The 27028-nt window shown below is 55.9% G+C and overlaps 1 protein-coding gene across 2 annotated transcripts; it reads left to right on the top strand.

Annotated features, from left to right (window-relative positions):
• Positions 1-67: 67 nt before the first annotated feature.
• Positions 68-27028, top strand: RAB43 (RAB43, member RAS oncogene family). 2 transcript variants are annotated; one of them, XM_079932852.1, is made up of 3 exons: positions 68-394; positions 20855-21032; positions 23443-27028. In XM_079932852.1, exons 1-3 carry the CDS (start codon positions 197-199, stop codon positions 23691-23693), a joined length of 627 nt encoding a protein of 208 aa, XP_079788978.1. In that variant the 5' UTR covers positions 68-196; the 3' UTR covers positions 23694-27028. The 2 variants fall into 2 exon arrangements, with proteins under 2 accessions (XP_079788978.1, XP_079788977.1); XM_079932851.1 differs by having other exon boundaries at positions 20849-21032.

Genomic DNA, 27028 nt, shown 5'->3' with positions numbered 1-27028 from the left:
CGAGTTCGGGGCGGGGCCGCGGCCGCGGGGTCTGGCCGGCCGGGCTGGCCGGGGCGGGCCGGGGCGGGGCGGCCGGCGGGCGGTGGCGCCCCTTCCCCAGGTGTTGCGGCGCTTCCACGTCGCCAGGCGGCCCGCGGCTTGCGCGAGCCCAGGCCGCCCCAGCGTCCGGAGCGCCGGCCCTTGGGCTCCCGCGGCCATGGCGGGGCCGGGCCCGGGGGACCCGGACGAGCAGTACGATTTCCTGTTCAAGCTGGTGCTGGTGGGCGACGCGAGCGTGGGGAAGACGTGCGTGGTGCAGCGCTTCAAGACAGGCGTCTTCTCCGAGCGCCAGGGCAGCACCATCGGCGTGGACTTCACCATGAAGACGCTGGAGATCCAGGGCCAGCGGGTCAAGGTGGGAGGCCCGGCTCGGGGCCGCCGTGCAGCCGGGCCCCATGGCGCTAGGGGTCGGCCAGGGCCCTGGAGGGTCTCCCCGGAGGGGTCGGGGTCGGAGGCCGCGGCGAGCACCCGACTGGTCCTTGGGGGCTGGGGTCCCCTCTGGCCCCCTGTCCGAGCAGGCCTGGGCCTGGGCGTTGGGGCCGGCCTCTGGGCGCAGAGCGCGGGCCTCGGGGCGCTGGGGTGCGCGTGCTGGGGGGAGTGCGGAGGAGAGGCCCTGCCCTCCGAGCTACACGCTGGGGGACTTTGCTCCAGAATAGCGTCTCCGGTGCCTGGCGGCAGAGCGCCTCGGGTGCGGGCACGGGGGGCGCCTGGCAGGCCTACCCCCGCCCCACCGCGGTCGAGGGCCCCAGCTCGGCCCTCGGGGGGGGGGACCCCAGGCAGAAAGGGACACCCCCACGACTAGGAGGGACCAGGAAGTAGTTGCTTCTAGGACCGGAGGGCCAAAACTTTTTGTCAGAATTTCCGGCCTGGCCACGCCTCCCTGCAGTCTCTTTGTGGACCTGGTGGTGGAACTTTACTCGGCCGGGGCGGCCCGGGTCCCCTCCCCCAGCTGCAGCCCGATAGGAACTGAAAACTTCACGGGCCCCGGAAGGTGGGGGAGAGGACCGAGGTTTGGCAGTGGCTCCGAACTAAACCGGCAGGATGTGGCTGCCACAGAGTCCTGGCAGTGGTCAGATAACTAATATTTGTGATTAGTGAATCAGTTTCTTAACCTGGGTGTCCGCTCTCCCGAACGGAGTGAGAGACCATTGTTCTTGCTCGGGAACTTAACTGAACTGCGCCGGACGGAAATCCTTTGCCCTCTTTGGTGGATCTGAGTTCCCACCGACTCCGGGACGGCTCCTAAGAGCCCTGGGCGGGGCAGCACAGGGCCAGGGCATCTCCTGGTATCTCCGTGTTTTCAGGTGGAGCCGGGTGATTGAGTCCCGTGAGCCCCGATACTGTGGCACCGGGCCTCCCTGGGCTGCTGTGGGCCTGCTACCGGTTGGCTTTTGGCAGGATGCTTAGCTCTTTATTTCTGCAAAATTGGGATAATTTCTCCCTTCCGACCCAGCATGGAGAAAACGTCAGCCAAAAGCCTTTCCATGCACACGGTGCCTTTGGAGTTGATGTGACAGGGGAAGCGGAAACTCCCTGCCAGAAGGGTTGCTTTTTTTTTCTTTTCTTTTTTTAACAGTCTTTTGGGTTTCTGTGTGTTTTGAATCTCCTTAGGATAGGAAAAAAGAACAAGGTGTGGCAGGCAGCTTTGAGTCATTATTCGGGACCACCCTTTGGAGCAGGTGGCGAGGGAAGGCTGTGGGATGGGGTCCACGGATAAGTCTGTGCCCTGAGACGCTGCCAACAGCCACGGGGAAGTGGCGAGTTGAAGGATAGGCGTAAACAATCGGGCTGCCTGCTCCCGCTCCCCTCCCTTCCCCCTCTCCTCCCCTCCCCTCCCCCTCCCCTCCCCTTTCCCCTTCCCCTTCCCCTTCCCCTCCCCTTTCCCCTTCCCCCTCCTCTCCCCTTCCCCCTCCTCTCCCTTTCCCCTCCTCTCCGCTTCCCCATCCTCTCCCCTTTCCCCTCCTCTCCCCTTTCCCTCCCCTTTCCCTCCCTCCCCCTCCCCTCCCCTTCCCCCTCCCCTCCCCCTTCCCCCCTCCCCTCCCCTCCCCCTTCCCCTCCCCTCCCCCTTCCCCCTCCGCTCCCCCTTCCCCCCTCCCCTCCCCTTCCCCTCCCCTCCCTTTTCCCTTCCCCTCCCCTCCCCTTCCCCCTCCCCTCTCCTTCCCCCTCCCCTCCCCTTCCCCCTCCCCTCCCCTTTCCCCACTCCCGGTGCTGACGGTGGTCAAGGAGGGGCTGGGTGTTCCTGTTTACCTGGCGAGATAACCTGTGCAGGAGCCCTGGGTGCACTGTGTACCGAGCACAGGTTATGCAATGCAGGGCAGGCACTTCGAGATTTCTTTTCCTGCTAGTCACCTTCAGATTGTTCTACTTGGGAGGCAGCCGGGTGGTTCTGGGATCAGGAGAGCAGTGTAGGCATGGTAACCCCCCTAAGAGTTAACAGCGGCCACCCCTCTCAAGAGTCTGATGTGTGCCAGCTGTTTTACAGATGTGTTCTTGTGATTAACCCCACCTCACACGGGGCAGGCAGGCTTCCCCAGGCACACAGCTGGGAAGTGACAGACGTGCAAGTTTTCTTCCAGCTTTTCGGACTCCAGGGCGTTGGGGTCTTTCCCTACACCAAACTGCTGCTTCTGATTGCATGGAGTGGGAAAGCCTGTGCAAGTATTTACTTCTTGATCTTGCAGCCAGAGAATCCTGAGGCCCAGGCACTGAAGAGGCTGTGAATTGCAGTTGGGTGGGTTGGGTGAGAGGACAGCCTCCCTGGCCCTGGGTGCTGGGCTCTCGGGACTCAGCGGGGGCAGGTCATTTTTCCTCACCCATAAACTATCTCTGGGGTGTCTTCCAGCAATGTGATTTTAAAGAAATCAAGTTTATTGAAGTTCAGCTGACACACAGTAAATGTGCCTCATTTCAGGTGTCGAGTTCTGTGAACCTTGACAAACCTATGCAGTCCTGTCACCACCACCACATTCAGAGCATAGATTCCTTCCATCAACCCGGAAAGTTCTCCCGTGTCCCTTTGTGTCAGCGTCCTCCCTTCACCCCAGGCCCTGGCAACCACTGAGCTCCTTTCTGTCCCTATAGTTTCAACATTGTGGTTTTTAACTGGAACCTTTGAGGAACCAGAGTTTGTCGTCGTTGTTTCTGCAGAAAGCATGTTCACATCAGGGATTTAGTTTAAAACCTTCCCAGGCCTGTCTGGGGTCCAGCAAAGCATCCAGCAGGATCTCAAAGCCGCCGGTCCTGTGCTTGCTGGCTCTTGTTAGCTCTTCAGGAACCTCAGGGAGAGATCACCTAGCGCTTTTCCAGCTGCTCTGTGCTTGGGGAGCTGCGGACTGAAGCGGGGAGGCCGAGAGACCGCAGGGTCAGAAGGGCCTTAACTAGCTTACTTTTATCCAGTTTTATATTGAGGTTCCGCATGTCCTTGACTGAAGAGTTCTGCTGCTAAAAAAATTAAAAGTGGGGAACATCACAGATTGAATTAAATCCCTTTATTTCTATAGTCACTTTCTCTTGCGACCAGAATGACATCCCAACAGCTGACCTGGAGAGCTGGGCCCCTGTCTGCCTCGGCCACTTCATCTCCCTGCCCCTGCCCCACACTCAGTCCCCAGCCTCACTGGCCCTTTCTGTCCTTCCAACATGCCTGCCTCAGGCCCTTTGCATCTGCTGCCCTGCCTGCCACATTCCACCCCCAGATCCCCATGTAACAGCTGCTTCATCATTCGGCTGTCACTGCACAGGCCACCTCTTCAGAGAGGCCTTCCCTGACCTCCCAGCCCCTCCGTCCCATTACGGGGTAGGTTCATAGCATTTACCAGGACTTGACATTCCCTTGTTTGTGGTTCTCTCCCGTACAGTTTCCGCTCCTTGAAAGTGGACACCGCCTTGCGTACCTGTGAATCCCCACACCTACAATAGTGTCAGACACACGGTGCTCACTACCTGTGTGTTCATTGATTTTTATTTATAGGGAGGAAGCTGAGGCCACAATAAAGGAAGTGACCGACACGCCCAAGGCCCCACACAAGTCAGTGGCAAAACCAGGCTTTGAACCCAGGGTCTCCCTGGCTCCTAGTTGCAGCGCCTATTTTTACACTTGACTACCCTTCTGAGTCCCTCTCAGTTCGTAACGATGACCCTGAGATCTGCATGTTAATGACTCTAGCGAAAAGACAACTGTGGTCACCGCACTTGGAGAGAAGCGAATGGAGTTGGGCATTTTCTAGATTTTCAGGAATGAGGGTGGAAACCCCAAGGAGTTTCAGGGTGCTGTCAGCTAACAGAGCAACAGGCAGCCCTGGGCAGCTCCCGTAGCAGCCCTGCTGGTGGGAAGGCTCTGGCCGTGGCATGGGCCCCCGGGCGGCCCTGTGTGAGTTCACTGGGCTCTAGCTGTGCAGGCTGAAGCTGGGGGCAACTCTGGGAGCTGCTGGTGTCTCAGCGGTGATGTCTCTGCAGGAGAACCCTGGACTAGGTGTCCAAAGGTCTGTTGCAACCTCATCCTAGCCCTGGCCAGTTCCTTGTCCCTTCTTGGAGCCGCGGGCTTCGTCCTTTTTGAAATGGAACGAATGATCTTTGCTCTGCCTACTTCTCAGGGTTGTTGGATGGCTATGGACATGCTCAAAATAGTTAAAAATTCCCCTTGTATGTTTTTGGATAATTCATCCACATGGTTCAGAATTTCAAAATTTCAAAGACATAAAAGGGCGTACCGTAAAAAAAAACAACCACCCTCCTTTCCATTTCTGACGCCCTGTAAGAGAAGACAGACAATGCTACCCATCTCTTGTCTATCTTGAAAGTGCTATTGTGAATAAAACCAAAGAATTACAAACATAAGAGATTATTTGATTGTTGCTGTTGTTAGCATTTTCCTCCCTAGGGATTATTATTAGGATTATTTCTTAACCTGCCCCTCCCCACCTCCCCATCCCCCGGGAAATCTCAGCCGGTTCTAAATCCTGAACACATCCGAGTTCTGCTCACCCACCCTTATCTGGGACGACACAAAGACCTGTTATGTAAACTGGTCTGTGCACCTCACAGGGGACGCGCACGCGGGTTGGCCCTGAACAGCTGCGCCCCTTTATTCGGCCTTCTGTCGGGGTCACTGTCCCCATGCTGGGAAGGCAGCCAGGGTCCTCCCACACAGAGCTCAGTCTCTGCCCTGGGGCCCGGGCTCCACGTTGCGGGACCTTGCGCTCCATCGCTCTCCTGGTCCGAAAGTGCTTCTTTTTGTCGTTGTTGTCGCGGAGCACAGGCTCCGGACGCGCAGGCTCAGCAGCCATGGGCCAAGGGCCCAGCCGCTCCGCGGCACGTGGGATCTTCCCAGACCGTGGCACAAATCCGTGTCCCCTGCATCGGCAGGCGGACTCTCAACCACTGCGCCACCAGGGAAGCCCAAGAAATCTGTTCTTGATGTCGGTGACAATCATCCTCATGGCAAAACGAACCTGCCTCCTGAGGTTTCTGCCAGTTCCGAGGCAGCACGTGCTGTGGGAAATGGTGGAAAGGGGGCCAGTGGTAGAGCCTCGGGCCCCAGGTCACAATCTTGGCTTTGCCGCCTGGGGCACGTCGCATCACCGCTCCTGATCTGTTCATCTGTCAACCCCGAGCTTAAGGACCTGACGCACAGCAGAGCATCAGCAGGTGGGAGCTGACACGGGCGTGGGTCCCCAGAGAGAGATGGTGGCCTGGGGCTCGGGAGGCTCAGCTTCTCAGCCTGGCTGCCCAGCTGCCCTCGTGCACCGATCTGCTTCCCCAGCTATGAAATGAAGGCAGAATCCCCATGTCCGTGCCGTGGAGGGCCGCTGTGTGTGAAAAGGCGAGCCCACTGGGGTCACAGGGGGGTGGCATCGCCCAGACCGGGCCTTCTCACAGCTCAGGGCCTCCACCTGCCTCCTTTCTTTGCTTCCATCCCTTTGGTGTTTCAGCCTGTTTGCGATTTCCTTCCTTCTGTCAGCCCTGTGTGGCCCTTGCAGAGAGGCTTTGGGCGTGAGGGATCGTGAAGCTTAGTAGTAAGGGGGCAGCCCTCCCTCCCTGAGTCCCCCATCTCCTGAGTTTTCACCACTGTTCTCGTGCTCTGTTCTGCCTGGTCCTTGCAGCCACCCGGTGAGACCCCATTTCACAGACGGGGAGATGAAGGCCATGTGCGGCATGTCTGAACCAGAACCTTGCCTGCCAGCTCCTCGTGTGGCGCCTTTTCCTCATTGCTGTTCACGCCCTCTACCACTACCAGCCGCCACACGCACGTGTGTGAGCTCATGCGCGCGCACGTGCACACAGACACACGTGCATGAACACACGCATGGAAAGGTTTGGGACCAATGTGAAGTCTGGGCCATCGTGTATCACTTGCATTTTACATTTTCTTACATTTTGATTAGCGGGGTCACATCAACATACTGATGCCATCTGCTTGTTAAACAAATCCTTATTAATTCAGATTAGTTGGCAGAAGTGGTGCTTATGGCCAGTGTGAACAAAAGAAAGTGCCTGCCTTCTAGAATGGCCTACGTAATGCTGGGGTTTTTTTTTTTTATAAATTTATTTATTTATTTTCGGCTGCGTTGGGTCTTCGTTGCTGCGCGCGGGCTTTCTCTAGTTGCGGTGAGCAGGGGCTACTCTTTGTTGCGGTGCGTGGGCTTCTCATTGCAGTGGCTTCTCTTGTTGTGGAGCACAGGCTCTAGGCGCGCGGGCTTCAGTAGTTGTGGCTTGCGGGCTCTGGAGTAGGCTCAGTAGTTGTGGCACACTGGCTTGGTTGCCTCGCAGCATGTGGGATCTTCCCGGACCAGGGCTCGAACCCGTGTCTCCTGCATTGGCAGGTGGATTCTTAACCACTGCGCCACCAGGGAAGCCCCGTAATGCTGTTTTATTGAACGTACAGCCAGTGCTGGTAGGTAGAGACGTCTGCAACCTGCTCTGGGGATGTAGTGAGTCAGGACCGTTAGTCACTAGCAGCGCCCTTCTCCGTGGGTTACACACGCATCCCCTCCCTTCTTACCTGTCCTGCTTGGCCTTGCAGGCCTCCCTCTCCTACCCCAGGAAGAGGTCAGAGTAGCCCTAGACCAGGTATGTGACTTTCCACACAGGTTGTTTAAAAGGCAATAACCTGGAGCTTAGATGTGTCGCCAGGACCTGTCCCTCTCAAAGTGGTCTCCTTGGGAAATTGCATGAGTATTTCCGGATGTTGGATCACAGGGTGGGTCTGATGACTCAGAAGGGTCAGAGGTCACTGGAGCAGAGCCTGCCACGCTGTCAGGAGGCCTTTGGTCCCAGATGAGATCTGACTGTGAAAGCAGAGTCCAGGCTCACGTCAGGCCGGCCTTGCCCGAGGGCAGTCGCCATGTGTGGGTGACAAGGTTCATCCTGATCCCAGAGGCCTGCAGCGGTGACCTCCACCTCACGGCGGACAGTCGGCGGGTCATTTCCCTTCCGCATGTCAGTTTCCTTGGGCGCCATGTGAGGGGGCTGGACCACATCACTGAGGGATTCCATTTTCCTTGAGGAAAGTTCCTTGTAGTTTCAAGCCAGGTAGTCCCCACCTCTGCCTTTTTTTATGTCTGAGAAGTGTAAAAATCAGATTTTTTTTAAATTAAAAATACTCTGTTTATATTTTTCAGTGAAGCACTTTTATTGTTTTGGTTTAACTTGTTTTTTACTCTCGGGTTTTAAATCTGTAGTGGGGACACGAACAGTGGATGATTTCATGATGAAAAAAATGGATCACAGGATAAACTTCAGTTTGCCAGCTATGAATTGTATCTGCCATGTTTGCATTACAGATGAAATACATGGGAAAAATCAACCTTAATATTGAAATCACAAGGTAAATACCTCGATGTAAACTCCAGCTCTGCGGTCTGCATCAGGTTATTTTCCCCAGAATAAGCTCTTGACCAGTATTGGCTGAATGAAGGAGCGAGTGAGGGAGAGGGCGGGGCGGGGGGCGGGGAGAGGCGGAGGGGCATGTCTGCGCCGCAGGTGGGTCCGGAAGCTCAGCTTGCAGAGTGGGGTCCGTGCAAGAGCCGGGGAGATGGAAGGCCCCCGTGTGCTAGGATGCCTGGGGCAGTTTGCTCTGTGTGTGTGTACGTGTGTATGTACATCAACACGTTATTGTTTTGCTTTACGTAAGTCAGCCTTACCTGACCATCCTGTCCAAAGTAGTACTCCAAGTTCCTTGTTAAAAAAATCTTTATTGAGATATAATTCATATACTGTGAATTCCCCCATTTAAAGTGTGCAATTCAGTGTTTTTTCCTGTTGTTTTGAATACTCACCAGGGTCAACTTTAGGATATTTTCATCATCCAGACAGGAGCCTGGTAGCTATCAGCAGTCATGCCTGTTCCACTCTCCCCCAGCCCATCTCTGTGGAGCTGCCCCTTCTGGACACACGTGTACATGGAAACACACACTGTCGCGGGGTCCTTGGGTCATGTTTTTGAGGTCTGAGTTACTTTTCATCCCTTCCTCGCCCTGCTTAGTTTTTCTTCCTAGCACTCCATCCACCCCCCAAGTCACACTCACCGTGTCGTTCTGTGCGTCTGCACCTGACACTGTGCCTTCCCCGTGTGTCCTGGCAGTTGAGTAAAGCACTCTCTCCAGGTGATGGGATCGTCCCATTCATCCTCTGTGAACTCAGTAGGTGTAATCAATATGAAAAGTCCCGTGTTCCTGAAGCTCTGTGCGATTTGCTTGTGTTGCTTCGATTCATTCCTTCTTGTCATTCTCCCTGTTCTCCTCTGGAGGTTGCGCAGGGCGGGAGCTGGGCTTAGGGTCTGGCCTCTGTAGTGACAGCGTGTTCTGCTGTGCTGTGTTCTGGCAGCCCGTGCCCCGCCTTCCAGATCCCTGATTTACTTTTCAGCTGCCTCTATTCTGATGTTCATTTCATCTTTTAGTTTCTGTATTCTGACAATTAACGTTTTTCATTTCCAAGATCTCCAGTTGGTACTTTTTCTCATCAGTAAGATTTTCATTCTCAGGATATTATTAACACTTCTGTTCTTCCCAATTTTTCACTATGAAAAAGTTTAAAAATATAGGAAAGTTGGAAGGATAACATAGTGAGCCCCATATATGCTCTACATAGATTAACAGTTGCTTGTGTTTTGCTGAATTTGCCTTATCTTTTTGTATGTGTAATATAAATTTTTTTATTTGAAAGTAAGTTGCAGATAGCATGATACTCCACCCCTGGATACCTCGACATACAGCTTTTAAGAATAAGCACAGTGTGTTATCATACCTAAGCAAATCTTTGTTTCTATACACATCTACTTAGTCCATTTTTAAGTTTCCCCAACTTCCTCCAAAATGTCTTTTATAGAGTTTTCCCCCTTTAGCTGGAGTCCAGTGTGGGTTTAGTCCAGAACGATGCCTCACTTCTGTTTTGATGACTGTTGTTTTTTAAGAGTCGCTTTCTGGATTTGTCTCCCGTTTCCCTTGTGGTGTCTTTTCCCTTGTTCCTCTATCCTTTGTATTTTCTGTAAGCTGGAGGTTGAGTTTAGAGGTTCAGACACACTCGGGTGGAAGGGTTTTGGCGAGAATGACTCACGGGTAATGTTTGCACCCACACTGCCCCACGGCAGGCGGGACGTGATGAAGGTCCCCCGCTGGAGGTGAGGCCAAGCTTGATCTCCACTCACATTTATTGTTAAAGATTCCTTTTTGCTCCATTTTCCTTTGTTTCTTCGGTTATAATTTAAGAGCCAGGGCCTTGACCTGGCCTCTTCTCTTCTCTCTGGAGCAACAGACAAGTTAAGTGAGATGAAAAGGGAAAAACACCTGAAACTTAGAAGGTGCTCTGTCGAGCTTAACTGTGGTTGTTGGCTGGAAGTTTCTATGTGACACCCAGGACAGAAACTGCACGTCAGTGGGTTCAGGGTTTGTTCTGTGAGTACCTCCTCTCTCCCAGGTGCTGTTCGGAGTACCTACAAAAGGAAGACACATGAGATGTGTCCCTGTGCCTCGGAGCTCATGTCTGGCTTGGGGGACAGACGTGCAAGCACCGAAGTAGCATGAGTGCCGTCCATACTGCTGCTGCAGGGACTGACCTGCCAAACCAGGAACCGAATCATGCGGCCTTACAAGCACACGTGTGTGTACTGTGGCCATAGCAGGACCAGATATCTGAAATTCAGACTGTTCCTGCTCGGGTGCCGTGCTGTCACAGGGCTGCTTGCCTGGTGCCCAGGACTCAGACGATGCGCAGTCCTCTTCCCGGGCTTGGAGCTGGGCGTTGAAGGAGGACAGTTCCCAGTGAGGAGAGACAGGGGCTGTGCTCCAGGGCCGTGTTCGTGTGCAGCCCCGGAAGCAGGAGAGGGCCTGGTGTTCATCCCATCAGGGGAGGTGGGGCCCCGTGGGGCGTGGGAGCCGCCTTCCGGTCATGCTGGAAGGTATGCTCTGGGCCAACGAGCGAATGGGTTGGCTTTGTCTGATGCTAGGTGGCGGCCCAGCCGCAAGTCCTGGTCCGGGTGTTGCGGCCCCTGCTCTTGACCTCCCTGGGGGGCACAGACTGCTGCCTGACGTCCTGCCTGGGTTTCGTCCCCATGTACCCCATTGTGCCTGAAGGGGCTACAAGCAGGTAAGAGGCCACCTGTGAGTCCCACCTTGGTCGCCAGCACAGGGCCACCAGCTCCCCAGGCCCTCCTCGCTGCACCGGGAGCTCGGGCTGCCCACACCCCCCATGGGTGGAGGCTGGGCCTTTCTTCCCGCCAGGACTTAAGGACAGGCTGACTAATTCCTGTAGGAGGAGGGGCTTTCATGAAAAAAGCACAGGACATGGTCTGTGGAGGAGCCGTGCACACAGCGAAGGGCACAGGTTTCGGAGTCACACTGAGCTCTCCTTTCCTGTGCCCTGGGACCCGTCTTGTAAAAGGCTCTGAGATGCACCTGCAGGGCTGCCTGAGGATGGAATGTACCGAGACAGGGAGCTCCGGCACAGTCAGCCTGGAGGGGCTCACAGCGCATCTGTCACCTTCATCACCTGGGTTCCCACCACTGTTCCCAAGATGCTGGAGGTGAAACACAGATGCCAGGAAGCCACCTGATCACCCTTGGTCCCCCGGCTGGTGGAGCAGGGCGGGGAACCAGGGGTCCCGCCTCCCTTCTTCCAGTGGTGGTAGCTCTACAGGGAGAGCTGCATGGTGACAAGGGACACAGAAAGTTGCCTCTGACGCTGGGATCCTGAGCAGTCGGGGCGGGAGGAACCTGGGCCCAGGAGTCCGTCCGCAGCCCTTGTCAGCCGCTGGGAGGCGCGTCTGTGTCAGGTCCGCGCGGCCCCCCCGTCCAGTGTTGCTGCCCCGGTTCTCCTCACTTAGGCTCCATCCCCTCCTGCCTGTCTCACCCGCTAACACATTGGAGGTTTTGCAGGGTCTTACCGTCGCTTCTGGCAGTGCACCTGCCTCTCGGCTGAGGCTTGCTTTCAAGCCAGGGGCTGAGCTCTTCACTGAGGACTGAGGCAGAAGTGACAGCGGCCAGCCGGGGAGTAGCTTGCAGACCACCTCCTGGTTCAGACTCCCCACATTCCGAGACACGATGAACAGCAGCATGGGGGCTCGTATTTGGGTCTCTCCAACCAGTTTTTGGAGTTTTGTCTTGAGAACTAATTTTTCCAAAGTCCCTTTCTGCTATGAAGAAGCAAGGAACTTCCCACTGCCGGCCTCATCCTGTGGGAGAAAGGCTGTTCAGATAAAATCCTCTTCTGTTTCCATCAGGAGGGATGGTGCTGGACAAAGGTTCTGGGACCTGAATCGCCAATGGTGCAGTTGATTTCATTTATTAGGTTTATTTAACCTACTAAGCAGAATTGACTTCCCACCGGGGCACATGGGAACCCTCTCTGGAGAGCAGCCCTTGCCCCGCCAGCCTCATCTCGCTCCCACTGGCCTGACCGCAGGACCTGCCCTCAGAGGGCTTCCTTCCTGGTCAGGCGCCTGCTCTGCACCAGGGTGCAAAGGAATGAGATGGGGTCTGTCCCCACCAGAGCCCGTTTTTTGTTTTATTTGTTTTTTAATTTTTGGCTGCGTTGGGTCTTCGTTTTTGCACGCGGGGCTTTCTCTAGTTGCGGCGAGCGGGGGCTAGTCTTCGTTGCGGTGCGTGGGGTTCTCATTGTGGTGGCTTCTCTTTTTGTGGAGCACAGGCTCTAGGTGCGTGGGCTTCAGTAGTTGTGGCGCACGGGCTTCAGTAGTTGTGGCTTGCGGGCTCTACAGTACAGGCTCAGTAGTTGTGGCTCACAGGCTTAGTTGCTCCGCAGCATGTGGGATCTTCCCAGACCAGGGATTGAATCCGTGTCCCGTGCATTGGCAGGTGGGTTCTTAACCACTGCGCCACCAGGGAAGTCCCCAGAGCCTGTTCTTGATGGCGAGAGGCAGAGTTACAAACCAGGAGCCCCGCACATGCAGCCCTGGGCCAGTTCCCACCGTGAACTGTTTCGTTTGGCCTGCTCAGTGGTGATTTGCTGGTTTGTTTTTTATTGAATTTGCTTTAGGCAGGATATCCTTTTCTGTCACCTTGCTGCATTTTATGTTCCCTTCCTGGCCCCCAAAGGCACCCAAGTTTGGGACAGGTGACATCCTCTGTGGTGTATGCTGTCATAGAGGCAAGAGTAAAGGGCTGTGGACCACGAAGAAAAGAAAGCTGAGTCCGCTTGGTGTGGGGCCCAGGCCTGTGCATCGGGGAAGCTCCACTGACCAGGTGACCTTGAACTGGGGCCCTGACGGTTAGGTAGGAGTTTGCCAAAAGGTCAAGAGGAATGCAGTCTATCCTAGAAAAGGAGATAATGGCAAAATGGTAACACCCTTCATGGGTGTGGGGACCCAGAGGGACAGTGTTAACTGGGAGGTGTTAGGTGTGGAGCTTAGAAGGGAAAATAGCCTCGTCCCTCACCTCGATACCGTACTTCCCCTTGAAATCCCCACCCCACATGTCTGAAACTCACCTGACTGACCCCTGCAGAGCTGGAGGGGGGCAGCTGCCCTCTCCCGAGCATCCGTGCTCTGGGAGCCCTTTTCCATCCTGGCCGGGCCTCAGTCCTACCCTCTGTGCCCCAAAGATGCTTCCGGACTTCACTCTGGGTATCAGCAGGCCAGAGAATTTCCCCCAAAGTCAGATGAGACAGCCTGGCTGGGAAGGTCGGAGAAACTGGCGATGTGCCCGGTGGGAGGTGGGTGGCAGGTGGGCGTCGGGGAGGGGGCTCGGGTGTGATCCGTGAACGAGGCCCCCGTCTGTCTGTCCAGTGAGTGCAGGTGGAGAACTTCCAGGTGGGGAAGGAGGTGGGTGGGGGTGGTGGCTTCAATTTGGCAGGCAGGTGCTCGTCCAGCCGATGGACCGTGTATTCATCGAGCACCTTCTACCTGACTTATGCAGAAAGCCAGCCAGACACAGCCCCTGCCCTCAAGAGCCCCACGTGAGGTAGGGACAGTAAACATTTAAGAAGTGTGCGTGCACGCCTGTGTCCAGCCAGGCGGTGCAGAGGCTGAGGCCGGGCCGTGGGGTGCGGGGCTGGGATGGCGAGGGTCTGGGATGAGCATTTCAGGCAGGGGCCTTGATGAGACCTCCCGGGAGCTGGACACGCGGGGTGGGCGACGGCAGGAAGTCGGGGCCTGTGGGGCCTGCAGGCGATGCGGAGGGCTCGGACGACGCACTTGAGGGTGGAGGCCGGAGAGCGGAGGGACTGCAGGATCTCAGCCGGGTTCTGGCGGCTCCACAGTGGCTGCTGTGCGAGTCGTGGGCCGGGCGCTGGGCGGGTGGAGGCCGTCCGCAGGGAGCCTGGCGCCGGCTTGGCTGTGATGCGTGTGAAGGAGCGGGAAACGCAGAGCAGAGGGGCCTCCACACCCGTGATTTCCTGGGCGCTGGGCTCCTGCTGAGGTCTGTGCCGGGGAGCAGGCAGGCAGATGGGCTCGGACCCAGCACGATGTCCAGATGCCTTCCTCGGCCAATCACTGCACCTCCAGAGCCGGCTTTCTCCTCTGTGACGTGGGGCTCACGGTCTCTGCCCACAGCCCCGTGAGACCCCGGGCGAGGCCGGCACCCGCCGCGGGTCCCCGCACTACCCCTGCACAGGTCCCCACTGCATCCACGCGGCACTTCTGCTCTGGTTTCTAATTTTCTTTTTTTTTTTTTTAAGTTTTTGGCTGAGTAGTTGTGGTGCACGGGCCTAGTTGCTCCACGGCATGTGGGATCTTCCCGGACCAGGGATCGAACCCGTGTCCCCCGCGATGGCAGGCGGACTCCTAACCACTGCGCCACCAGGGAAGTCCCTGCTCTGGTTTCTAAGGCAGAGCCCGGGCCTGTGCTGCCCAGGAGATGGCTCAGGACGATGCTGCTCTGCTCGTCTGGGTCTCCGGTAGCTCAGGTGTCTGATAAGCCTCATTAACCTTCTCACCAGCCTCCCTGGGGCCCTGCCTGGTGGAGGAGCTGTGCTTAGCTGCCCGGAAAGCGGGGCCGCTCCCAGCCTGGCTTCAGCCAGCTCTTGGAACACAGGGGGCATTCGGGCCAAGCCATAGGGCCGCCTCTGTAGGACCGTCCTCCACCCAGCAGCCGGCAGCTTTACAGACATAAGTCGGGGCACGTCCCGGCTTTGCCTGGGCTCCCTGAGGACAGCCGTAGGCAAGAGCGTGCGCGGAGCTCATCTGTTTCTAGAACAGAGAAGGGAGGAAAGGCTGTGGAGGCTGCATTCTCATGTTGGTCCCTCTGTGGGCAAGTGGGGCTTGATCGGGCCCGGCATCCCCTGCCCTGCACTGGCTGAGTGTCAGTCCATAGGCTGGCGGGTCCCTCTCATCTGGGTCACGAGTCCCGAGTGCTCGGTGGTTTCCAGCGGGCCTCCCGGGCTAGGATCAGGGAGGCTCGAAGGCTGTTTCTGTGCGAGGCTGGTTGCTGTGACAATGGCTGGAGCACAGGGTGCTGCTGAGACACGCGAAGCGGAATGAGAGGCGTCTGATACACATCCCCTGCTTCAGACGATCTGCCCCCGTCTCCCACCACGGTGAAGTAACACCCACCTCAGGCCGTGGCTCCGGCACCGCCGACGGCCTCGCCTTCCGGGGTGCTGCTTTGCTGCCATCTGGCCACGCCGCCCTTGCTGTGTTTCCAGCGTGGCAGGCAGGCTCTGTCCTGCCTCTGGGCCTTTGTCCCCTGCGCCTGAACACTGTCCCCACGACTGGCAGGAGCCTCAGCCCAGGGGCCACCTTCTGTGACCACCCTGGGAGGTGCCATCCGGAGAGGCCCTCTCGTTACCTTTACTTTCTTCAGGGTGCTCGTCCCCCCTCTCTGCAAGTGTCCCACTGGCCTTCTTCTCCTCTGCCTCCTTTTAACTGGAAAGGGAACTCTGTTCCTGTTTCACCCCCTGCAGCGTTGCCAGTCCTTCCAACAGGGGCTGGGACATGGCTGACGTTCAGTTCGTACTGAATGAACAAATGTGTGAACAAAGGCACACAGCCCGGTGTGCCTTTCTTTGAGCCCTTTACGTGTTCCACTTTGCATTAAAGCTCCTTGGCGTGTATTAAACACGCCAGCCCCAAATGATGCCAGCTCAGTAATACCGTTAAGGGGATGCGTTTATCCAGCCCCTTCTCTGCGCTCGGCTCTGAGCACACTTGAGTCTATCATTCACCCTTACGGCACCTTTTTTGACAGATGAAAAGTGAATTAGGTTTTAGCCTGCAGACACCAAGGTGGGAAGTGACGGGACTGGTTCAGGATCTCAGGCTGCCGGGCCCGAGCACTGACCCTGCTTTTCTCTTCCCCTGGCTCTGATGTGGGGAAGTAGGATGAGAGTATTACCAGTCATGAGAAGGACCTACTTTCCAAAAATATTTCCTCCATTACTGTCCAGATTTCACGAGTTGGTTGACCCAGATACCGTAATCTGTAGCTATTGTGTTGGGTTTTTATTTTTAATTGTTATCGGTTACACTTGTGTATGATGGTTCAACAAGCCTTGGTCTCCAGATACTCCCCTCTGCCCCCAGCCTCTAGGGTCAACCACTTCCGGCTCTTCTCTGTTTCTCCTTCTCTTGCTTGTGTTGCTACCCCTCCTCCCCCAGGTACACGCATCATCTATTGACTTCCTGCTTTGGAAGATGAGGGTTTAACTCTCAGCACTACCCTAGCCCCCATCACACACACGCACGCGTGTGCACGCACGCACACGCACACACACAGACACACACTTTGCATCCTCCCAGTAGAGGTGTGTGGTAATGTTGATTAGATCAGCATTAAGTTCCTTTCAGTTCTATTCGCAAAACATAGCCCCAACTTGATCACTTCTCCCTAACTTCACTGCTACGACTGTGGTCTTTTACCTGGATTATGGCTACAGCCGTCCAACTGAGCTCCCCGTTTCTGTCCTTCCTCTTTTTTTTTGGCTGCGCGGCTTGCGAGATCCTAGCTCCATGACCAGGGATTGAACCCGCGCCCTCAGCAGTGAACCCATGGAATCCTAACTACTGGATCACCAGGGAATTCCCTGTCCTTGCTCTCTTTTGATCTGTTGTCCATACAGTAGTCAGAGTGATCCTGTTTAAAAATAAATTTGATTGGCTCAAAACTCCCTGGCTTCCCCTTCACTCACGGTGAAGGACAAAGTTCTTGCTGTGGTCTCCAGGGCACTGCATGATCTGGCCCAATTCCTCAGTCATCCCTCATTTCTCTCTCCCTTTTCACTCTGCTCCCAGCACACTGATCTTCGTGCACCAGTCAAGTCTCTGCCTCAGGGCCTTTGCACTTGCTCTCTCTCTCCCTGGAATGCTTGTCTCGCAGGCATCTGCACAGCTAGCTAACTTTCTTCAGATCTTTACCCAACTGTTATCTCAATGAGGCCTTCCTATCTAAAACTTCATTCCTCACCATACTTGATAACTTCTTCCCCTGCTTGTTTTTTCCATCTTATCACTATCTAGCATACTGATTATTGTATTACTTATTTTATGATATTTTATTTATATTCTGTATTTCCATATAAACAAATATATATCCGTATTATTATTATCTTACTTAGCATCTGTCTCCTGCCCTAGACTGTAAGCTTGAGCCCAGGAATTTGCGTCTGCTTCCTCTGCTCTCTCTGGTACCTAGAACGTAGAGCAGGTGTCCAGTAAGCGCTGTTGAAGTGGCTGAATGAACACATTTTGGTTAGTGAGAGCTGTTCACGGCTGAGCCATGTAGCACTATCTTTCATTCCCCGTGCTCCCTAGTTTTCCCTGGTGGTCGTGATCATCTTGTTTCTGCGTGGGGTCTATGTATTTACCATTAACTCAGCTCCAAATCCTCCCCTAATGGGCACACTCACCCTCTCCATCTACCCCACATACTGTGTGATTGTCCCCGCAACGTCTTGCTGCCTCTCAGTTCCATCTTCTTGAAGAAGTCTCTCCCAGAGCGTTCTTAATTTCTGTTCTAGATTTTCTGTGGCTAGAGGAATATCCTGTGGCTAGAGAATATTCTTCTTACAGAAGAATACAATCTTTTGAGATTCATTGAGGCTTATCTTAAGATCTTATTTAATCAAAGATTAAATACTTGGTATATTGATTTTTCTTCAAGTTCACTGATTCTTTTTTTCTGTCTCCATTCTGCTGTTAAGCTCATCAAATGAATTTCCCACTTCACTTACTGTACTTTTCAGTTCTAGAATTTTGACCCTCTTAAAATATGTTTTTAGAAATAATTTCCGTTTCTCTAACTGAAATTCCCGATTTGCCCACTTAGACTGATATTTTGTTCCAGTTCTTCGAACATATTTTCCTTTAATTCTCTGATTATATTTAACATAACTGCTTTAAGGTCTTTGTCTACTAACTCCAATACTTGGGCCATTTTGGCCTCATTTTCTATTGACTGCTTTTCTCTCTTGGGGTCAAATTGTATTTTTTTTTTTTTTTTTTTTGCATGTTTAGCAGGTTTTTAATTGTATACTGGAAATACTGGTTGATACTGGCTAGTCACTCTGCATCGTGTTGGAAGGGCACTGATTCATGTCCTAGTAGTCAATTCAGTGACTGACTGATCACCTTGAACCTGTGTGGCTTGTCTTCATGTCCTGTTAGGGCAGAGAGATGCAAGTCTGACAGTGTTTCTCTAGCCTTTCACCTTGACAGAACGCGGCCTCCAAACCTGAGAGCTTGGTTTAGGGTTTCTTGGGCAGGTGTCGGGAGGCCTGCCTCTTGCCATGGTCCTCACTCGTAGGGCACAGCCTTCCTGATGGCTCAGCTCAATATCTGGGTCCTTCGCAAGGTCCTAAGGAGGCCTCTTCCCTGTGGCTGGGTTGGAAGATCCCCCAGCACTGTTCAGCCTCCACCTCTGGTGTGTTCTCACCCCCGGAGGAGCCGCTCTCTGGTTAGAACCTGGGAGCCTCACCCTGTGCGCGGAGCCCGCGGGCTAGGACCCACCAGGGACTACCACCCCACCCCCGTCGCTCCTCATTCCAGTCACACCAGCTGCTCCAGGCTCCATGCCCTGCTTGGAGTCTAGCCCCCTGTCCTGTGGTCAGAAAACCGTCCCCAGTAGAGTGCTGGCAATCGTGAGGCGCCTTCCATGAGTTTTGCTTCTTTCAAGGATTAGGGTCTCGTGCTGTGTTGTTTGCATCCTGAAAACAGTAGCCTCCCGTGTTTTTCTCAGTCTCCCGGTTGTTTAAGGAGGGAGGTCTCCACGGCCACTAGATACTCTTCCAGAACTGGAGGCTCCCGACCGGCCCGCATCCTGGCTTGCGGCTTGGTTGCTGTCTTGGGATCTCCCTACCACCCCGGGGTTTCCCTTCGCCTCTCTTTTGAGTTGAATTCTCTTTCTGGATCCCCCATTTTCTTCGTGTTGGTTGATTTCAGCAGCTTCCTTAGAAAGGGTGGCAGGAAGGTAAATTTTTTGAGGCCCCTATGTCTGAAAATGCCTTTGTTAAACCATCGCACTTGACTCAGTGATTAGGTGGAGAACTCTAGGCTGGAAATTATTTTCCCTTGTAATTTTAGGCATCGTTTCATTGAATGTCTAATGCAATATGGATCTTTTCGGTGAAGCCTTCAAACCTGTTTTTCCTTTCTCTCTTTTGTTTTCCCTGCAACTTTTTAGGGTCCTTTCTTCTTCCTCACTGTTCTTGAGTTCCCAAGGCCAAGTGTCTTGTGTGGGTCTGTTTTCCTCCATTGTGTACTTAGTGGGCCTTTTCAATCAGTTCTGGGGAATTTTCTTGAAGCATTCCTTTGATTTTACTATTCTTTTTTTTCCAAAACTCTTACTATCCTGATGGTGGACCTTCTAGGCTGGTTCCACAATTCCTTTTCTCTCTTTTCCATCTCTTTGCATTTTTTTCCCCTACTTGGAAATTCTTCAAGTTTATCTTCCAACGCTTATGTTGCATTTTTCATTTATGTTATATTTTTAATTTTCAAGAGCTCGTTTTTCCTTTCCGAATGTTCCCTCTACTTAAAATAAGAGTGTTCTTTTATCATTTCATGGACCTTTTCTTATCTCTGAAAACACTGATGATTATTTTGGAGATTGTTTTGAGAAACTCTGCCTAGTTTCTATTTCCGCCAACTTGCCTTTTCCCGTGTCTGCTTGGCCTCTGTGTTTGATGCTCCCCTCTGGCGTGTGGAAGGGAGTCCTAGGTCGTCTGGATCCCAGGCTGGTGTGGTGCCAAGGTCCCGCCTTTCACGTCACCCCTGCGTGAGCTGTGCCCCGGGCCCTGCTTCCTGGAGGCTCTCACTCTGCGGAGCAAATGGGACGTCTCAGGCGGGGAGTTTGGTTTGGCGAGTCGTGGCTCAGAGTGCATCACCCGGTGGACCCCTCTTGTGAGGCCCAGGAAGAGGTGGTCACTTCCACAGTGCCAGGGCCAGAAGCCCTGCCCGCAGGAACTGTCTGAGGCCTCTGGGTCTGTCCCCACCCTGGACGCCCCTTGAGAACGGGATAGAGAGGCACCCAGAGTGCTTGTGCCAGTGGAGGAGGGTGGATGGCCTGCGGCTCAGGATGTCATCTTCAGGGCCCCGAGGACCTGTGGTCTGCGGAGCAGAGAAGGCAGGCCCTGAGCCGCTGAGAGCCCTGGACCCGCCCATTCTGATGCCCTCCGCGGCGCAGCCTCCTGGCCCGGGCCCAGTGACCATCCAGGTTGGCCCCTGGCCCAGCTTCCGCCGCCCTACCTGGGGTCTCTGCCGCCATCCTGCTGCTGCTGCTGGAAGCCAGGGATGCTCCCGCCCCGCCGGGCGCCCATCCAGGCAGGCCCGGCAGCGGCCCTGATGGGTGCTGGTGCAGTGAGGACCTGGGCGGGAGGAGGGTTGGAACCGGGGTTAGGGTTAGCAGGCTGCGCCAGCTGATGGCAGAGGCCGCCTGAGAGGAGCCTCCCCGGGCCGTCCCTGCCCAGCGTGAGCATCTTCCCTGGCGCCGCTGAGGCAGAAGAGAGAGCCCGAGTGCTGGGGGCCTCCCGACGGTGGGGGCAGCGGGCACTCACGGCCCAGAGGGGCAGGCAGTAGACATGGCGCCAGCAGTGAGCCTGGTGTCCAGGGCAGAGAGGATTCGGGGTCCAGCGTGCTTCCCGCCACGGTGCAGAACCCACCCCCTTGTCCTGGGACTCTGGAGGTGGAAACGGGGCTGCCCACCTCCACGTTGCTCCCACCGTCCTGCTTAGGCCGCTGAGTTGCCTTCCAAGGGCTCAGAAGGCCCCTCCGCTCTGTCCACCTTCTGGCCCGTCCTACGTGGGGCCTGCCGAGCTGTGGCCGGTGGCCTGCCCCCGGAAGCAGCACTTTGGGGGTGGGTCTGGGGGCTCGGCCTCCCCGTCCCCTGCGCTCGGCTGCACCCCCGGGTTCACGGGACCCCTGTTCCTTTAGCTGCAGATCTGGGACACGGCTGGCCAGGAGCGCTTCCGCACCATCACCCAGAGCTACTACCGCAGCGCCAACGGGGCCATCCTGGCATACGACATCACCAAGAGGAGCTCCTTCCTGTCGGTGCCTCACTGGATCGAGGACGTGAGGAAGTACGCGGGCTCCAACATCGTGCAGCTGCTCATCGGTGAGCGGGGGCCCCTGCGGTCCACCCGTCTGTCTGTCTGTCTCAGTCTCTCTCTCCTTTCTAAACAAAGGGCAAACAGAGCACAGAGAGGGCTGAGCTTGGCCAGGTAGGAGCGGAGCCAGGACCATGATCTAGAAAATTCGGGGACTTCCCTGTTGGTCCGGTGGTTAAGACTCTGAGCTTCCACTGCAGGGGGCACGGGTTCGATCCCTGCTCAGGGGACTAAGATCCCACGTGCCACGAGGCGCGGCCAAAAAAAAAAGAAACTTCGGATCCTGCTAATCACTTGTAAAGTTACAGTCAAAGTGGAAATGAGACGACGCAGGCCAGGAAGCGGTCGCCACGTGGCCGCACCTTGGTCCAGGCTAGTTCGGTCTTCATCATGTGTGTTCTCATAACCCTGCCTGCTCCTCACGTGTCAGGGACGGGGCCGAGGGTCAGAAAAGTGAAGTCATTTATCCTGTCCACATAGCCCGTGAGCGTGTAAACGTGGCCGATCGTGATTCAGTGGCCTGCTCTGTCGGCCACCCTGCAGGGGGTGCTTCTCAGGTGTCCACGCCCCTCCCAGCCACTCTGAAGTCTTGGTGGAGGGCAGACGCCGGCACCACCCGCAGAGCATCTCACTCGGGAGCACTGTTGGGCCCACGCGTGTGCATTTCTAACAAGTTCCCGGGTGACACAGTGATCCCACTTTGAGAACCGACACTGCAGGGGGTGCCGTGACCTCCATTTTACCTTTCCCTCCCGCATAAACTTCTCGGGCCTGGATTCAAGAAGCTTTGGACCATGTGTGTGGTCCCTGGGGTGCTCGTCCCAACAGTCAGGCTGATTCCTCTAAGGTGAGCGAGTGCAGATGGGCCTGGACTGGGGTGTGGGTGTTCTAGGCGGACTGGACTCCCCGGGCAGGAAGGGAGTCCTCCCTACGTGGCCTGATGCTCCCCTTTCATCCAGGACTTTTTTTTTTTTTTTTAGTTTTTTTAGTTTTTTGGCCACGCCGCTCAGCTTGCAGGATCTTAGTTCCCTGACCAGGGATCGAACCAGGGCCCCCTGCAGTGGAAGCGCAAAGTCCTAACCACTGGACTGCCAGGGAATTCCCAATCCAGGACTTTTAAAAGAAAACATTCTATCATAGAGCACTCTATACAAGGACATAAAAGGAATAGCGTAACAAACCCCAGATTCAGCAGAGCCGGCAAGTCCTGTCCACGGTCATTTCAGCCCTCGGCCCCTCCCCCGACCTCATATTATTTTGAGGCAAATCCCAACACCAAATGATTTCATTTGCAAATGTTCCAGCATGAATCTATAAAAGATACAAACACTTAAAAATATATAATAACAGTACGCTTTTCACATTTAAAACATACTGACATCTCCTAATACAATCAACTTAGCTGATCTGGGGTCAGATTTATAATTGCTCATAAATATCACATGTGGTTTTCTTTTCAGTTTGTTGAAATCAGGATCCAAATAAGTTCCTAACATTGAAATTGGTTGCTGCATTGTTTAAGGTTACCAAAGAAACTGTAGATTTTTTTTTTTCTTTTTTTTTGGCCATTCTGCCTGGCTTGTGGGATCTTAGATCCCCGACGCGGGATTGAACCCGGGCCCTGGCAGTGAAAGCAACAAGCCATAACCACTAGACCGCCAGGGAAGTCCCTAGATCTTCATAGATGCTTATCTATTTTTTTGTCCCTATAATCAGATTATAAAAGTCAATCACTTAGAGACTTAAAAAAAATTCTTGTAGAAATTGGACCAAGGAGCAATTGACCAGATTATTTAAAACATAATGAAACATCTCACACCTCATGGGAGAAGGAAAGGCGTGCTCTCAGGGGCAGCTGTAGTCTGTGCTCTCATTATCAGAAAAGCAAAATAATCAAAACCCACAATCTTACAGAGAATTAAAAAATTCCAAAGGAAAATATGAGAGCATAAATAATCAGAAAAATGACAAAATTTTAGCCAAAAAAAAATAGCAAGGCCAGATTTCTTTAACTTCAGCATTGGTGGAGTGCCCGCTAGGTGCTAGGTGCTAGCTTGTGTCCACTGTGTCATTTAATGTCTGCTCTGCAGAAGGTGGCGTCGTAGATGAGGGGTTGAGACTCAGAGATGGAGTGAGTTACCCGAGCGTCACACAGCAGGTGACAGGAAGCTGGCGTCTCTACCCAGGTCTTCTTCCAGCTCTAAGCACCGTGTTCTTTTCACCAAACCTTCCCGCTTCTATTTCTTAGGAAAAAGCAGTAAAATGCACAGGCCCCTGGCAAAGATAAGGAAGAGATGAGATGAGGGACTAAAGGATGGGATAAGAGCATTAAAGATAGACTCTCCCGGCTCTGCTGCCTTTAGCTGTAGCCGCGCCCACCTGGGCCCTGGGCCTCACCACTGCCCCACCTCCCCGCAGGGAACAAGTCGGACCTCAGGGAGCTGAGGGAGGTGCCGCTGGCCGAGGCGCAGAGCCTGGCAGAGCACCACGACATCCTGTGCGCCATCGAGACGTCGGCCAAGGACTCGAGCAACGTGGAAGAGGCCTTCGTGAGGGTGGCCACGGAGCTGGTCATGCGGCACGGGGGCCCTCTGCTCAGCGAGAAGGGCACTGACCACATCCAGCTGGACAGCAAGGACGTCGGAGAGAGCTGGGGCTGCGGGTGCTGACCGGGGTGCAGGGCAGGCAGGCGGGGCTGCCCCACCTCCTCCCGCCCTGTGGCCTCCTCGCCCAGCCCTCCAGAGCTGGCCTCCAGGGTGCCAGCCAGATAAAGGCCTGGAATTACCCCGCCTGTGGCCTGGATGCTTGATGGGAGCACTGCCCTCCAGGAAGGAAGAAGCAGGATTCCTCCCACGGGAGGCCCTGTTGGCACAGGGTAGGGTGTGGGGCCCTTCCTGCCAGCCAGCTGCTGTCCCTGCCACACGCGGCACGTCCCAGGACTGGCGCGAGCCCAGCGGTGTGGACCTTGGCCCAGGGGCTGGGAGTGGGCCTCCCGGGCTACACGCTGCCTGGTTAGGACCGTTTCACACGAGGCCGCAGCAGGGTGTTGCTTTCCAGGGATGTGGCCGGAGCTCCGGGTCCTCCCAGGGCATTCCAGGGCCTCCTGTGCAGGAGCAACGGCCCAGCAGACTCAGTCCTGAGCTTCGTCCCGGGGTTTCCCTACCTCCCTCCTTCCTTCAAGGCCAGCTCCTGCCTCAGCCGGGCCTCCCTCTCCCATTTCCATGGAGCTTCTCCTTTTCACCCGGACAACGGTGGGTCACGGCCCAGAGCGCTCGTCTGCTGGCTTGGGGCCCAAAGTTTTGCCACTCAGGTTGCAAAAGCAGTGAATCCTTTAGCTCTGGCTCTCGGAAGCTGGGGGTTAGTGGGAATGAGATAGGAGTGCGGACATTTAAGGGAAAAGTAAACGCTCGCACCCCTGAGCCCAGCCTGTCCCACCTGACTTGCAGAGATCCTTCGTGCCACGTTCAGAGTGCCAGCTCCCCCGCCGCTCCCAGACCAGCTTAGAGAGTTTCCCGCACAGAAAAGGCAAGGCCCCGGCAGGCCTGGGTCTGGGCCCACCCACTCTAATGGTCTCTGCATACGCTGGACACTGAGGTTAGACAGCAGGGGACCAGGGTCACTGGGGCCCTTGGAAGCAGCACCGTTCTCTGGGTGCAGCTCAGAGGAGCGCAGGGACTGGACTGGGGGAGCAGGTGGTCTTCCCAGGCCAATCCCAGTCGCTCCCATCAGTCCAGTTCAGCCCTGCAGGCCCCCCGCCCCAGTGTGGGGCCCCAGGAAATCAGCTGCTCTCAGAGCCACGGGCGAGGCCACATCAGGGAGACACAGCCCAGGGCCCCTGAGAGCCCAGAGGTGCCGCACAGCTGCAGTCGGGCTCCCTGCCTTCCATCCCTGCACCTGGTCTGCGTCAAACCCTCCCAGGCAGGCCTGGACACAGAGCAGGAAGTCAGACCTTGCCAGGCAGCCCCAGGAGGCGGGTCAGGCAGGGCTGCTGGCCCTTCCAGCCGCGGAGGCTGAGCCTGGTCCTGGAGGGGAAGGACGCTGGCCTGGACGGGCCAGGAGCGCTGAGCAGGGGTCAGCCCGCTGTCGGCCGAGTGGGCTGGGAAGTGGGAGCAAGAAGGCTGCCTGGCTTCCCTCCCCCGTCCCTGCTGATGGGATGGGGCCCAGCCCCTCCACCTGCACTGAGGGGTTCCCCAGAGAGGGGCCCCCTTCAGGCCAAGGGCAGAGGTCCTCCAGCCCCATGACCTCTCTGCAGGGGGCTGATGTTTGGGCAGAGCTGGGTGTTCAGTCCAGGCCCAGCTGGGAGAGAAGTCTCACGAAGACCGCCTTGCACAGACCTGCTGCTCTGGGGGGTGGGGTGCACGCAAGGAGCAGCGGCCGGGACTGCGCCCCAGTTCCAGCGAGCACAGGTACTGACCCCGGGCCCAGGGCTGCCTCACAGGGCTTAGGGAAGGAGGGAGGCCCCCAGCTCACCTCCTCCAGAAGGAGCCCTGCCGGGCTGCCAGCAGCATCCGGCAGTCCGCATCCAGGGTGCACAGGTACAGGAAACACCGGTGACAGGGGCTCACCTGCCACCTTGGGCTGTGAGCCATCCCCCTACTCCTGTGCCCGGAACCCTGCACAGGGGAGGTGGCCTCACGGTGGCCCTTCCTCACCCAGAACCAAGGAAGCAGCACTTCACTCTCTCCTTTCACAATCCCAGGGCCCAGTGGGTCTCCTGCCACCCATCCTCTGCACGGAGCAGCCTCGCTCCAGGGCTGTAGCCTCGAACTCAGGGGTCATTTCGGGCTCCCCACTTTCTCCCCCACCGTGCCCCCGGCCCCTCTGCCCAGATGGGCCCCATCCCCTCCCCTGGATGCCTCCCTGACCTCCTTGGCCTGGGCTTCCACCAGCCCAGGCACCATCCTGCTGCTGTGAGGGGGGCAGCTATGAAAGGTCCCTCCCCCATCCTGACACCTTCCAGTCGCCCCCGGGCCCTCAGGATGTCCATCCTCACGCGGGTGTCCAAGGCCTCACACAGCTCCGTTCCTTCTCCCTTGCACCGTCTTGCCCACAGGAGCAGCTTCTGTCCAGGCAGACCCCTTCCTGCCCTGCCCCCCTTACCGACCCTGCCCTTGAATACGTGCCATTTAGAATCCCACAGATGACCAGCTGGTCCTTTGCTCATCGTACCCCCTGGCAAGAATGCGTTCCTTCCCTACCCACCCTTGGCCTGCGAGGTTCCCGTCCTGGGCTGAAGCCATTTCCTACGGAGGCTTCCCGTCCTCCGTCTCAGAGCCAAATGCTAGCGCTCAGGGCCTCCCTGGGCACACTGCTGGCTGCCTGCTCTGGGGTGCCCTGGCAGGTAGGGGCCTCACTACCTCTCTGGGCCTAAGTCCTCTGTCAGATGGGCCCGGACGGATGGACTTGGCCAAGGGACAACGGGGAAGTGTGTAAGACAGCACGGCCCCGCCTCTTCCCTCTCCCAGGGCCTCTTCCTTTGTTTATAAGTTACCCAAGAACAGGAGCAGGTGAGGTCAGGGGTCAGGGGCCAGGAGAGGAAGCCCGGCAGGAGGGCCAGGAAGTGTCCCAGCCATCGGGCGGAGGAGGGCGGTCTGTGGCCTGGGCTGAAGGACCAGAGGAAGGCTGGTGTTTTATACTCCCGGGAGGGGGACAAGCAAGGGACAGGGATCCTGACTCCTGAGCCAGAGAGGTGGGCCCGGTCCAGAGGGCGGGTGGGTGTTGGGGTGGAGCTCAAGGACACAGGCCCCAGCAGGCGTGAAGCTGGAGGAAATTCCTAATTCACATTGAATGCAGTTACTTCTCCCCGGAGGGCTGCCGAGGCTGGGGCCTCAGAGACCTCTGAGCCTGCACCTGGGCTGGGGTGGGGAGGGCCTCAGCCCAAGGATGCCATTGCATTTGGGGATTTTTCACATTGCCTATTTATGAATATATAAATCTTTATAGCGAATCTATTTTTTAAAACATGGAAAAGTTGCCTTTATGGAGACTTAGCAGAGCCAGAGTG

Source organism: Stenella coeruleoalba, assembly GCF_951394435.1.
Source record: "Stenella coeruleoalba genome assembly, chromosome: 10".
Lineage (NCBI taxonomy): Eukaryota > Metazoa > Chordata > Mammalia > Artiodactyla > Delphinidae > Stenella > Stenella coeruleoalba.
This window is presented reverse-complemented; position numbering and strand designations above follow the sequence as displayed.